The 15,187-nt window shown below is 43.3% G+C and overlaps 1 protein-coding gene across 3 annotated transcripts in view; it reads right to left on the reverse strand.

The window, feature by feature from the left end:
• Positions 1-278: 278 nt before the first annotated feature.
• WRAP53 (WD repeat containing antisense to TP53) overlaps positions 279-15,187 on the reverse strand; it is a 37,488-nt gene continuing 22,579 nt past the window's right edge. For all 3 annotated transcript variants that reach the window (XM_033924504.1, XM_033924502.1, XM_033924503.1), the window contains exons 3-11: positions 11,083-11,181; positions 9,994-10,105; positions 9,064-9,152; positions 8,486-8,576; positions 7,534-7,666; positions 7,105-7,313; positions 2,983-3,086; positions 2,635-2,778; positions 279-1,735 (exon numbers count right to left, since the gene is read on the reverse strand). In XM_033924504.1, the coding sequence (XP_033780395.1) occupies positions 1,531-1,735; positions 2,635-2,778; positions 2,983-3,086; positions 7,105-7,313; positions 7,534-7,666; positions 8,486-8,576; positions 9,064-9,152; positions 9,994-10,105; positions 11,083-11,181 (1,186 nt within the window). In that variant the 3' untranslated portion in view covers positions 279-1,530. The remainder of the gene's footprint in view (positions 1,736-2,634; positions 2,779-2,982; positions 3,087-7,104; positions 7,314-7,533; positions 7,667-8,485; positions 8,577-9,063; positions 9,153-9,993; positions 10,106-11,082; positions 11,182-15,187) is intronic.

The following is a 15,187-nucleotide window of genomic DNA, read 5'->3' on the forward strand; positions in this document are numbered from 1 at the left end:
TCGCTTCCATTATATGCAAATCTCTCTCATGCATATTCATTAGGGATATCTTGAAAACCCGACTGGCTGGGGGTCCCCCAGGACAGGGTTTGGGAACCACTGATCTAAAGGATTCCTGTTTAAGAAGTGATTCCATTGATTACTGCTAAGGCCAAACCAAAGTAAGCAGCCTCCCAGGCTCCTTCTCATTTGTGAAGAGAAACCATATCCAGCTGTCTCCAATCCTCCAGAACCATTCCCATCACAACAATAGAAAAAAGAAAAATGAGGCTCTTATAAAAGGTCTTGATTTGTTTTTATTTTTTAATCCTAATGCTACAATAAGCTACTGAACAAATAAATATTAAGAAACACAAGCATTTATTCAAGATTCTCCATTAAGAAAAATTTTAATAAAAAAATATACAGGGTAAAGACATTCTATAAAAATATACAAACTTTTTAATATTCTGGAGGCAAAGATTACTGGGGTAGCTGATGCCTGCTTCCTGCATGGCCGATTCGGTATAGACTTTCTAGCTGGAATGCAGTGGAGGCATCCTATCTCTCTTGAGTTCCTTGCAGCTTGCTGACAACTGCTTGAATGGCAAGAGCCACTCTTCCAGTGCAAAGTTAAGAAGTTCCTTTACTGACTCCATCACAGCTCAACCCTGACGCTACAGCCAACTCCAGACTCCAACCCTTGTACCTTACTGCTAGATACCTGGGACAAATGGCCTGATTAGGTACAACAAGTTCTGTCTCCGACGGTATTCAAATGCAGACTCAAAGCTCGCTTTGAAGCAGCTTTCAAGTCCAAGCTCCAACCCACCTTCTAAGCACCAATATCTATCTTATTATTCCCCCACCTGAGAAAAGTATAGATGCACCTTCTTATCCAGTTTGTCTGTCTTGGCTAGATTGTAAGCTCTTTTTGAACAGGGACCGTCTCTTCTATGTTCTGATGTACAGCGCTGCGTATGTCCAGTAGGGCTATAAAAATGACTAGTAGAAAGAGGAGGCAGAACTGATCTTCCTCCACCGTGATCATTACCACTATTTGCTCTATGCCCAGTCAAAAAACTAATAGTGAAAGGGAGTGAAGATGCCAGTAATGAAGAGACCCCCATCTCTCAAAGATACTCAAAGTAGCTGAGTGCAAGAAGAGCCAAAATACCCCCCTCTCCCCCCCCCCCACCGGTTTGAGTCCTCTCACAAAAGTAAAACCAAAAAAGGCATGATCAAAACAAAGGCTGAAAAAAGAAACAAGCAAAGAACAGTAGCTGCCAAGTAGAGAAGAACAAACATGCAATCAGACTTCTTTTATTCTCTGTTGTGAACAGCCCTTGAAAGGTCAAAAGCATAGTGTGTGGCAGTATAGAGTGGGCAGGTTTCTCTTCGCTCCTGGAAGATTTCTCTGCTTGTAAAAGCAAATAGAGACGATCAGGAACAAACATTTACCATTTTGACAGAAAACAGGCAAAGATCTCCATATCTGCCTGGATGACATCCATGTATAATTACTACACTTTCTCGGGTATTATGTGACTTTTATACAGTTCCAGCAGGCTGCCCGGTGAAGCATGGAGGTTCTTCCAAAGCGCCACACCACCAGAGCCGCAGAGAGTTCTCACTCCGGATATGACGGGAAGTCATAAGGACGTCATCTGCATCATCCTCTTCTGAACTATCCAGGGGCTCAGGCATTATACGCTGGCCAGAGGCAGTGGCCAGTAGAGGCAAAGTGGGATGCAGGCTGCAGGCAGGAGAAAAGAGGATCAAAAACAGTATTACAGAATCACACAAGAGCCCACAGTGCGCCCACGTCATTCAGTGAGAGGCGAAGTGATGGAGCAGTGAGGCACACAAACTGAAGTAGATTTTCTCAGGTGGCGAAAAGCAGGATTCTTATTTATGGAATTTGATATATTGGTTCTCTGGACCAGCCAACCAAAATGGTTGAGAAAAAGGCTGATGCAGAAAGGCTCATAGTGGAGCCACATGTGGATTATCTGAGTGACTTGAGGCTAATTGGAAGGGGGCGGGGGAGTGTCCGATGCACATGCAGAAAGGTTTTCCAGTAAGCGTGGCTTTTTTGTGCACACATCCAAAGGAAAACAGAAGTGCCGGCACATATCAGAGCCTAAGTATGAGTCTCGCAAAAATTTAAACAACATAAATTTTTTTGCAAGGCTTATATTTAGATGCAGAAGAATTGGTGTGTGTGCTTTTATTTTTGGTTTTGTTCAGACAAAGTGTATCTTGTTATTTCCCATCTACCTTTGAAAGTTGCAAGGGCTGCCTTCTGTTGCAGAACGTGACAAAATTGACAGTTTAAATCTCAAAAACTGGCATGAAACCCTCTCCGTGAACCCTTGTACGTTGCTCCAGATCAGGTGAAAATATTCTCGGTGGTAGCCACATACCACAAGCCCCCATTCACCTCTGTTTACGTGTGGCCATTTATTTTGCCTGAGTTAACACCCATGCTCTATCTCTCTGTCTTGTTCAGTGCATACAACTTGAAATAACCACACAGTTAGACCTGTAGTAGCTTTCTGCATCAGCTCCAAAGACATCAAAATCGATAAAAGGCCTCCCCCATAGGGGGCAGTGCACCAATTGCTTTTGTCCTACTGCCTTCTGTTTAATCACCTGATTCCATTGATACAGTCTTGCTGCGCCTGGAACTTAAGCACTGGTTCCAGGATTGGTTCTGGACCATCTGAGGGGGCTAAAGAAGTGTCCCAGACTGAAACCAGCCCCTCTGTGTTACCGCTCACCAGATGCCTGCCGTACCTGCAGAGAGCGTAAAAGAGGGTGTAAAAAGGCAGAGAGCAAGCAAGAAACACAGCAGCAGACCAAAATTGAGAGAATGAAGCCAGGGTGAGAGTGGGCAGAGAGTGAAAAGAGAATGAATTCGGTCACCGAGCCATTACATTCATATATCTTAAAAACCAGAAACACAGTTCATTTTATGTATATGGATGCCCAACTACTCACAGTTCTGCATCAAAGTACATCCTCTGGTTTGTAGTGACGCTCCTGAGCATGGAGAAAAGCACTTTCCCTGGCTGTCTCAGGTCCCAGCACAGAATCTCAGGGTCCTTTGCACAGATGCACAAAAAGAAACAGCAATCATTTACTCTCTCATAAAATAGGTACCCGCCCCAAAAGGACTGCAAGCTTTTTCTTCTGCTGTTAAAATGGAGCTGTGCTGGTCCCCTTCCTCCCCTCCACAAGGCTTTAACTTTACCCAAAGTCCCTTTACTTTGGGTTCACCAAGGAGTCCTCAAAGATGATAAACTTGCATAACCAGAAAGTATGTATACTTGGGAGGAAAGGCAGGAGAGCAGAAATATGATTGAGACATTTAAATACCTATGTGACGTAAATGCACATCAGGCAAATCTCATTTGAAAGGAAACTCCAGGATGAGAGGGCATAAGATGAAGTTAAGAGGTACTGAAGTGGACATTTTACCACTGCTGACATTGGGCACCTAATGGCCATATGTCCGAATTGGACTTAGACGTTTCTTTATGCCCCTCTATGTATGTTAACCTGTAACTCGTTGTGAGCTCTTTAGGGGAAAACAGGAGAGAAAACGAATTAAATAAATGATACATCTCCACCTCTACTGGGAGACTACAGTGCTACCCTGCAAATTTGCAATTTGCAGTCCCAGTCATTTGCGGTATTTTCCGACCGCTAATGACCGGGCAGGAGAGGGCAGCCAGAGAAGCAGGAGAGGGCAACCGGAGCGCCGGCAAGTGAAGGAAATCACTCGCGGTATGCTCCGGCCGCCTCTTCCTGTACTGAAGTGGGGCTTCACCAATCGGGAGCTGCGGGTCAAAGTTACATATTAACATACAAAATAAAACATAACATTTATCGTACAAATCACATCAAAAAAACACTAAAACAAATTACATGCATACATATAAAATCAAGTTGCATATGACATATACGTCGCATCAACGACGAACATTATTTAAGGCCAAGAACTGGCCAACCCTATCATACATCAAAAAGTAAAATAACATAGGAACAAGATGCCCTAATGAAAAACATATTTATGCCAAATGAAACAAACCATCGAAAACCTCTGTGATCAGCACTCAGCCCTCAACAGTCATCACTCCTACCCCCTCAGCCAAACTCATCCCATATATTTCATCTTATGTCTATCTTTATACCACATTTTTGACCAAAAATTTGTCTAAGTCAAAAACGACCAGAACAAGACCACTTGGATGTGGGAGGGGCCAGCATTGTGATGGACTGGCCACCCAGACATGACAACAGAGCAGTGGGGCACCTTATAGGGCACTGCTGTGAACGTCACAAAAAAGGTGCCACAAACATCTCACCAGAACTCCCTTATAGAATATGGTGAGCCCCCAAAACACCCCCCAAACCCACTATACCACCTGTCTACAACCTCAATAGCCCTTACGGCTGCAGGTGATACCTATATCAGTAGGGTGTGTGTGGGGGGGGGGGGAGTGGGCTCACATTTTCCACCATTAATATAGTGGTTAGAGTGGTTTATGGGCCTGGGTCTCCCTCTTTATTGTTCAATGCCGACCAGTTCCGAAGACATTTATGTACTTTTTTATTCTGATCTTTGTGGGGGTGTGAGCAGGGAAGGATTAATTGGTCGAGGGCTCCTAGGCACACAAGTACACTGGGCCCCCTGCCCCGCTCCGCCCCACCCCACCATGTGCCCCAGGTAGAAACAGGAAACTGCGTCAGAGGAAAACTTTGGGCAAGCAGCACCGCTTGCACAATTACAGTTCCCTTTGCCTTTCTTACCCACGTTGCTTACTTGTCTTACTTTCCATCGATGGGGGGGAGGCTGCATTGCCGATCGGGGTGGGGCCCGCGTTGCCGATCGGGGGGGCCCGCATTGCCGATCAATGCTGGAGGGGCCCATTGCCGTTTGCAAAAAACAATGTCGATGCCCTCCTTCATCGGGCCCCCCTGACCATTTCGGGTCCTAAGCACGTGCCTACTTGGCCTAATGGTTAATCCTGCCCTGGGTGTGAGGGGGATCAGGGAATACTGGGGGAGTGTGTGTGAGTCTTTAATTTGTCTCTGCAGAGGTTATCTGGTCCTTTTGGGCATTTATACATGTTTTTACATCGTCTAAGTAACACTGTATAAGTGCCGTCCAGGAAGTGTCATAAAACCTTTGATTATCCCTGCAGAACGACCGTCTAGATCGGCCCACATCCCACCTTAACCACTCCTCCAGATATTCCCCTTTTAGCTCTGGGCGTACAGCAGCATTCAGAGGCCTAAAAAATCCCTGGATATGTCCAAAAAATAAGTTTGATTATCGGCAATTGGACGACGGCCAACTTGGGCGGGTTTTTAGATGTATTTAAGTTTCGATTATGAGCCCCTGTTAATATACAATTATATACAATTAACATACAATATACAATAATATACAATATACAATAATATACAATTAACAGGTTACAATTTACCATAGTTAAAGTATAAGTTTTTGTTACAAATTTTTATCCTAACTCAATACATATTAGGGATCTAACAGACTGTGCCTAAATTCAAGAAAGCGTGGCTCTTAGAGAGAGCAGGAGATAGTGGATGCTGAGGATGGGCAGACTGGATGGGCCATTTTGGCCTTGAATCTGCCACCATGGTTCTATGTTTAAATGTATCACTTTGGATGTTTGAGACGCATATAGCGTCCGTTCAAAAGTTTTGATCGGAGACGTTACACCCTGAGGTAGCTAAAAAGTGAAACGCTGGCCACCGTCGGTGTACCGATCATCTAAGTTAAGTTGATAGGGTGTTTTTTTTTCATCTATCACTCAGACTCAGTGCAGTGTCTTTTTAGTCTAAGGAGGTTTTTTGAGCCAGTGAGGTGAACGCTCCACCACCTTTATTCCACCATTGTGGAGGTGGGAGGGCCCTTGTCTGAGACTTTTTCCTCCATTGAGAACGGATGTCTCAACCTGCACTTTGAACTTTATATACTTTCAGACAGCGTACATCTGACTTTTGTGGAAGTGTTATTTCATTACAGTTGGTTTTCCACAGTATCTGAGTCTTTCTGGCTAAATGTATCACTACAACATGAACCCAGGCTAACTCGCATGTGCAATGGAAGCACCTATATAAGAACATAAGAACTGCTTTCTCCGGATCAGACCCATGGTCCATCGAGTCCGGCGATCCGCACACGCGGAGGCCCAGTCAGGTATACACCTGATGTAGTTTTAGTCACCTATATCCCTCTATGCCTCTCGTAAGGAGATGTGCTTTGGTTGAATCTGCAACCATAACAAAAGTAGAAGATAAGCATTTTTTTAAAAACAAGTGAATTAAATTATTTACAACCCCTGGAAGAGCACAAGGAAGTGATTTTTGCCATCCTTTCTTCTCAAAAGCTTGTTTTTCACGATATCCATGGTGAACTTGTATGAGATCATATTTGCATACATTTTGGCCTGAGGTACCAGATTAAATTTGCAAGAATGGAAAGATCATTAGCTGTACAACATGGAAATTATAAGAACTTTATTAAAATTTGGGAGCCATTAACATCCTTTTGTAATGATTAAATGCCATTTTTCTTTTGAAGTATACACCAGTTATTATAGGGAGGGGGGAGGGTATTATATTTTATTGTTCAGTTTAGAAATTGTTAATGGGTTTGATGGGTGGGGTGAGGGTTAAATATTTGTATTATAAGATATAATAGTAAGAATATCAAGTGATGTTTACTGTGTTACTGTTTTGATATTTGTATACTTGATGAAAGTTTGAAAATGAATAAAGATTTAAAAAATTTGCAAGTTTCAATCACAAGAAAGACAATTTAGGAAGGGCTGTGGCTTACTGGTTGAGCAGCTGCCTCTGCACCCTGGGCAAGTCACTTAATCCTGCAGTGCCCTCCGCTTTGAAATGCCAAAGGCAAAATATAAGTCCCCATTCCCTTTAACAGAATCCAGACTTTGTGTGCGTTCTATTTTTATAGATCAGCGTTCAAGCAATAGAAACAAACATACAAGAGTCAAGGTCAGCCGGAAATTAGCAGCCAGGTAGCGCTGCTAAAAGTAGTGAGAGAAAAGAATTATGGTATATTACCTTGCGCCCTCCAGTGAAGAGGCAGGTCCCATCCGGGGAGAAGAGCAAGTGGGTGACACCCCCCTGATGCCCCTGCAGAACAGACAGCACAGCTCCGTCGTCTTGCGAGTACAACCCCACTGTCTTGGCATAGGAGCCGCAGGCGTAAACATCTAGAGACTGATTGAAGGTGATGCAGGAGATGATCCCAGCCTGTCCCTGCTTCTTTACTGAAATAGATAAGGGTGGGGAGGAACCGTCATGTGGCAGGTCGGGAGCAGCAGCGAGCCCTGCAGGCTCACCTATTTGCCAGTTCTGTTAGAAACACATCATCGAGAACCCTAAAAAAAACTCCATTATCAAGCTCCCACCTCCACATTCTCCTGTCTCACACCATCAACACACCACTAAATTTAGCCAGGTGACACTGCTCAGAGTCAGGCTACTTACTCACAGTTGGCCTCTGTTCACACTCCCGACCTGGCCGGCTGGTGTTAAACACCCGTACCATTTTGTCAAAGCCACAGAAAAGCTGGGACCCATCAGGAGTGAAACAAAGGGAGTGGGGGGCTGTCAATTCATCCTGCAAAGGCAGAAAAATGAAAGCAGAAAATTGTTAACACCTAAGGATGCAGGTTTTAATTCTGCTACTGCCGTAATTCACACAGTGTGAGCCAGTGCTGACAGCAGAGCTTCAAACTCACTGCTTAACTTCAAAGACCTACGTGATAATACCTATGTAATACCTATGTGACTTCAAACACCTATGTGATCATACCTATGTAATACCTATGTGATTTCAAATACCTACGTGATAATCCCTATGTAATACCTATGTGACGTCAAACACCTATGTGATAATACCTATGTGATTTCAAATACCTACGTGATAATCCCTATGTAATACCTATGTGACTTCAAACACCTATGTGATAATACCTATGTGACTTCAAACACCTGTGATAATATCTATGTAATACCTATGTGACTTCAAACACCTATGTGATAATACCTATGTGACTTCAAACACCTGTGATAATATCTATGTAATACCTATGTGACTTCAAACACCTATGTGATAATACCTATGTAATACCTATGTGACTTCAAATATCTACGTGATAATAATTAGAGACAGACCTGGCATTGGCTGGGCTGATAAATTTTTTATTTAAAAAGTTTATCTCTTGCTTATTTATTTATTAAGTGGATTACTAACATAATTATAACATCAAAACATCAAAAGGACATTATAAAACATAATTTAAAAAAACAATATACATATAATATATCCATTATTCACTTCATTCCTTTAGTAACTGCTTCTTAACCACTTAAAAAAGCTTCTATAAAAAGAGATGTTTTTAATAATAAAGTCAACAAAAGGAAAAAGACCTCTTACCAGATGGTTGTATGGCCGGAAGGTGGCTTTCAGGCTTCCAGAGAAAGCATCCCAGATGTGAACTGGATTGTCCCTGCTACTACTAGCGATACTGCAAACACAGAAACAAGGTACTGGTTACAATTCCTCAGCCACATAGGAGTGAAGAAGGGACTCTATGAATGTCTCTCTTATCCCTTAAGGCACCAATAGTCCCTCAACTTCCCAGCTTTGAAAGATCTCCTGAACCAAATTTAAAACTCTATCTTTGATTTTCAAGGCCTATCTCCAAGTTTCTCTTATTCATTGTATTTTATGTTTATATATATGGTCATTTTTACTATCGTTATTCCTTGGGATTTATTAACCACTTTTATGAAGAGATTCACTTAATCAATAAATGAATGAGGAGGTAACAGTCACTACTCAAGCATTCAGACAGAGAGAGGAAGAGCTCAGTGAGCAGGAAGGACTCCCCAGTAGGCAGAGTCATTTTTAAAGGGTAAGAGTACTCCCTGGCATTTGCAAAAACCCAAGCCCTGGACCTCACTGGCAGTTCTAAGAGGGTGGAAAGAGCTCGGGCTCAAAGTCTGACTTACAAGCAGGTTTCTGGGTCTGCGGAGGTCATCTGTGTGTACCAGCAGAAATCATACACAGTGTCTCCTTCTGTCATCCGCAGTACGGGGCTCTGAAGAGAAAGCAAGACAGAGAGATGATTGGGCAGGGGCAAAAATCACAAGGCACAGCAAGTTGAAAAGCACACACTTTTAGTGTAACAAAATTGTGCATTTCCTTTTCTCCAGTTGCACATTTGTGTTAATGTGTGTGCATAGACAAAGCCTTTAAAAATACAAGAAAAGTGCTATCACTTGGGCAAAACACACACCTAAAAACAGAATTTAAATTATAAAATGAACACAAAATCATAAGACAATGACATAAAACATGCAACAATTTAAAAACACAAAACAGAATCAAAAGAAAGGCATTTCAAATCACACAATTACAAACAGAAAAAAAAATCTGAACCTCATTTGAACAATATTCAAAGAAACAGATAGTGAAAAAGAAGAGTCAATTGGTCAAATACTAGTCAATAATTCCTACCATGTTTCTCACTTAAAAGAGAAACTTTTGGCATGCTAGATACAATGTTTCCCTTTCTGGCCGCACCCTGCACTTCTGGACATGTGCCAGCACATGTCTCCACCCCCCCCCCCCCCCCCAATTTCCAGGACTGGAATGTACCAGGCTCTCCCAGCCTCCACCCACCTACTGGGGCCACTGCCAGAGCCGTGGAAACCCAGCTTCAGCCTCCTCCTCCACACTTCCTTTGAACAAATTCTAACCATAATACACAAAATCTGTCTTCCTATGCTCACATCTACAACCAAAGGCACGCCTTGTACAGGGTGAGGAACAGGAATCCATACATGTATGTTTATCCCTAAAATGTGCCTGTCTGTTCTTGGAGAAGGCAGCCCAAGCCACTGTTTCTGCCCTCAGCAGCTCCAGTGCCCATCTCTCACCATTTCCACCAGATTGTCCTCCCACTGGCCACTGTAGAGTTCAGGGGGGAGGTTATAAATTCGCAGGATGTTGTCAGCACTGTTGGTCAGCAGGCAAGATCCGTCAGGAGCCCTGTGGGCAGAAACCACAGCCAAAGGTCACTCACCTTAGCCCATTAACAACCAGATAGCTCATAAATTAACAGGCAATTCTAAAACAGGGTTACCTCCATCATTTGTCTCGGTAAACACGGATGTAAACCCTAGTCTACAGAAAAATAGTGTACATTAGGTACTCCCAGGTACAACTGCCATAGATTTAGAATAAATGAGGCTATCTAAACATGGAGGGAAATTTAGTGGAGACACCAGGAAGTATTTCTTCACAGAAAGGGTGGTAGATCACTGGAACAAACTTCCGGTGCAGGTGATCAAGGCCACCAGCGTGCTCGACTTTAAGAATAAGTGGGACATTCACGTGGGATCCCTACGAGGGTCGAGTTAAGGAACTGGGTCATTAGCACTTAGACTTAATGAGGTGGGTCAGTGGAGTGGGCAGACTTGATGGGCTGTGGCCCTTTTCTGCCGTCATCTTTCTATGTTCTATGTTTCTGGGGCTTGCGCGCAACTGTGAAGCTCAAAGCTATGCCAGCGGTAGTTTCACTACCAGCAAGGCCTCCCAAAGTGGACAGGTTTCAGCGGAGATGTCAGACTAATGATGTACCACCCATCTGGGCAGCATACAGGCAGTGTTAGAGGCAGAGGATCGCATTTGATGCGACAACCTTGAATTTATACTGCGCAGAAGAAAGGCCCAGCAATCTGCTTCTGTATTCTGCCATCAAGTCGCTAGGACTCAAAACACGAGTTGATGGCACCTAACCAAACATAGCACACATGCGGATAACTCACAGTGTTCTGTAAGTTGCTGGCCAAAATGTCTGCCCCACCTATGACCCACCCATGTGAACGCCCTTACAAATACACACTATACCATTCCACTTAAAACATCCAAATGACATTTTCATAAATGTACAATTAAGTGCTTAAGTAGGTGCACAGCTGGCGTGTAAATGAAAGGGACTTCAAGTGTGAGACGCGACAACTTACCATTTGCAGCCTTTTAAGAAGTTCTCGAACACGTCCGAGTACTCTGTCCGAGATCCTGTCAGCATGCAGGGAATGTGAGTAAAATCATACCCAAGGGAGCTGTGACGAAGAGGAGAAAAAGGAAATAAAAGCTGGAAGAGACCCTCCTTTATTAGCAGGTGCCTGCTTTACAGACCCATTTTATCTTGATTCAGAGTGCCGCAGTAAAGCTCATTTGTGATGCAAGAAAATATGATAGTGTCTGTCTTTTGCTGATCACTGATCGTCTTCTCAAAATTACATAAATTCTTTTACTCTTTCTGTATACTTTCGACAGGTGTGCCTTTAATTCTTAATAGTTGCCTTATTCTCTACTCTCCTGTACATGCTCTATGATCGTCACAGTAAATCTACTCACAAAGTTCATCCTGTTTTCAGTGGAAGATCCATCTCTTTGGAATTTATTCAGTTTTTTAGCCTGTCCTCCCAAAAGAGCTCAGAACAGGTTACAAATCAGATTAACTCAAGTGTTTTCCCTTATCTGTCCCTGCGGGCTCACAGTCTATCTGATGTGCCTAGGGCAGTGGAGGATTAAGTGACTTGCCCAGGATCACAAGCAGCAGCGCAGGGATTGAACCCATAACCTCGGGATGCCGAGGCTGTAGCTCTAACCACTACACCACACTCTCCTCCATGTACTTAGCTTTGAATCCTCTCTGCTAAAATTCAAGTCAATATTAAACGCTTATTTAAGCAAGCTATTCGTTGCCAGTTTGCAAATCTTAGCAGCAATGTTACGAACAGCTTTGCAAAGCCTGTATATTTCCACTTCTTCCCGTCCTATTGTATCTTAATGTAATTTCACCTGATTATAAATGCTGATTAAATCTTCTTTTAGCCTTTTCTGGTTCCGATTCTATTCTAATGAAAACAGATTTGTAATCTAGGCCCCCCACTTTTCCCTTCACATCCCCTTTGATTTCTATTGTTATTATAATTTATTTTTAATTGTAAACTATTTAGTTGTGATTTACAGTATAAATAAATTTGAACTGTGAATTGTAATCCTGACCTAGCTTGTCTAAAACTACATCTGAATGCTAGACTTACTATGTTCTAAGCCCCTCGTTCTCAACCCTTCTAAAACCAGGACTCACTGGTTGACTGGCCGCTCTCCGCAATCATCACTTGCCCCTATTCTCTTTGACTATTCTCGTTGATCCCTTTAGATATTTAGGGATTATTCTCGATCAACAATTTTCTTTTGATCACCAAATTAGCACAAGAATGAGGACCGGCTTCTTGGCTCTACGACAATTTCGCTCAGTAGGATTCTGTCTGGATGTCCCATCTCGGTTGACTTAACTTTATGCTCTTATTACCTCGAGACTAGATTATTATAATATGGTGTACTCTGGCATAAATCTCTAGCTGCTTAAATACCTTCAAACCTTTCAGAATATCTCTATCAAGGATCCTCTGCCATACAAAACAATTTGATCATCATTGGCTTCCTATCGGTTTCATAATACAGTTTAAAACGCTGACACAAAGCAATGTATACTGGTTCTCCTTCATACTTATCTTTGCTTATCACGCCACATATTCCTGTTTGTTCTGGGTGCTCTATATGTGATTCTCACCTCTTTGTTCCCTCAGTTTAAGAGGTGGGCTTAGTTACATACGTCAGTGTGTCTTTTAACTTCCAGAACCCTCTCTCATGAATTTGAAGTACAAACTTAAAAATTTTTAGTTAACATTCAAAGCAATTTATCAGATCTGGTGGCATTGCCCCATCATCAAGACCTATTGGCAGATGGTGGGTCAACTTGTGGTGCATATCGCCCGTAAACATTGCCCTCTATTGATGGAATGTCGCCTGTGAAATGCCCCACTGCCAGGATATACAAGTGCAGAACAACATTGAGCTGTGCATATTTTTACGGCCACACATGTAGTATTGGCTGAGAGATGGAGGCAACAGTCTGTTCCAGGTCAATTACTCATTCACAACAAATTAGACTTCTTACAAGCTATGTCTAAACCAGTGGTCTCAAACTCAAATCCTTTGCAGGGCCACATTTTGGATTTGTAGGTACTTGGAGGGCCTCAGAAAAAATAGTTAATGTCTTATTAAAGAAATGACAATTTTGCATGAGGTAAAACTCTTTATAGTTTATAAATCTTTCCTTTTGGCTAAGTCTTAATAATAATATTGTCATTTAAAGCTAACGAGACATATGATCAAGAAACTTTTATTTTACTTTTGTGATTATGATAAACATACCGAGGGCCTCAAAATAGTACCTGGCGGGCCGCATGTGGCCCCCGGGCCGCAGGTTTGAGACCACTGGTCTAAACTGACTACCCTTTGACATAATGCACTGCTCCTTGTGACCCTGGGCAAGTCACTTAAGGGCAAATTCTATAAGAAGCGCCCAAAAGTTAGGCGCCCACTTAGGCACTGTTCAGCGTGATTCAAGAAACATCGGGTGCCGTTTAGTGAATCGCGCTGAGCGGCACCTATTTTGGAGGCACCCAATAAATAGGCCAGCTCTAGGTACAACTAAAAGGTAGGTGCCCATGCGAGCGCTTAAACGCGCTTAAGAGCAGGGATTCTGTAAGAAGGCGCCTAACACGTAGCCACGCCCATACCCAACATGCATAGCGCCTATTTTTTTGAAGGCTGCCTAAATTTTTAGAGGCGCCTTGTTACAGGATCGTGCTTTCTTGATGGGCGCCTAGGTTTCAATCAGTGCTGATTAAAAAGTTTCATTGAACTTGTGGTGTCAGGTCAAAAGCGTGCCGGGACAAAGGCGCGCCCAGACAATTGAGCGCAGCGCGGAGGTGCACGCAACTCAAAATTACTGCTTTTAGGGCTCCAACGGGGGGGTGTGGGGGGGGAACCCCCCCCCACTTTACTTAATTGACATCGTGCCACGTTGTGGGGGGTTTGGGGGGTTGTAACCCCCCACATTTTACTGAAAACTTCACTTTTTCCCTGTTTTTAGGGAAAAAGTTAAGTTTACAGTAAAATGTGGAGGGTTACAACCCCCCAAGCCCCCCATAACGCAGGCGCGATGTCTATTAAGTAAAGTGGGGGGGTTCCCCAACAAAACCCCCCCCGTCGGAGCCCCTAAAAACAGTAATTTTGAGCGGCACGCGCCTCCGCGCTGCGCTCAATTGTCTGGGCGCGCCTTTGTCTTTCGCGCCGTTGTCTATGAACCGAACTTGTTCTTCAATTTAGATAGGCGCCTATCTAGTTGGGCGCCTCTGAAATAGGTGCCTAACTTATCCAGACCGCTAAATAAGCATCTACCACATGTATCCAATAAACTTATCCCTTCAATGTTAGGTTATCCTCCTCAGCTACCCGAATATATTGTTATTCTCCACTGTTTCCTGTAAGTACTTGAATCTTTACTATGTAATTCCATCGGATAAATACTGATAGCCTCTAATTTGTAACTATCAACTATATCATGTAATGTACATGAATCTTTGTTATACAATTCTCTCGGTAATGTCCAGATATCTTCTAATTTGTAATCCGCTTAGAACCGCAAGACACAAGCGGAATAGAAATCACAAATGTAAATGTAACTTTAGGTGGTTACAGAATTTGGGCCTTAATCTCCCATTGCTCCAGGTACATTAGACAGAGTGGGAGCCCTCCGGGACAGTTAGGGAAAAATGCTTGAGTAACTGAATAATTTGTAATCTGCATAGAATTGTAGGTGACGGGACTAAATCGCGCGAGACAACGGCGCGCTGACAACTGAGCGCAGACAACTGAGCGCAAGGTTGACGGCGCACCGAAGAAAAGCACTATTTTAAAGGGCTCTGACGGGGGGTGTGGGGGGGGGAACCCCCCCCACTTTACTTAACAAGACACTGCGCTGCCGTTGTGGGGGGTTTGGGGGGTTGTAACCCCCCACATTATACTTAAAACTGAACTTTTTCCCTAAAAAACAGGCAAAAAGTTTGGTTTCAAGTATAATGAGGGGGGTTACAACCCCCCAAACCCCACACAACGCCAGCGCGATGTCTGTTAAGTAAAATAGGGGGGTTCCCCACCAACACCCCCCGTCGGAACTCTTTAAAATGGTGCTTTTCTTCGGTGCGC

This window comes from Geotrypetes seraphini, chromosome 16 (assembly GCF_902459505.1).
Source record: "Geotrypetes seraphini chromosome 16, aGeoSer1.1, whole genome shotgun sequence".
Lineage (NCBI taxonomy): Eukaryota > Metazoa > Chordata > Amphibia > Gymnophiona > Dermophiidae > Geotrypetes > Geotrypetes seraphini.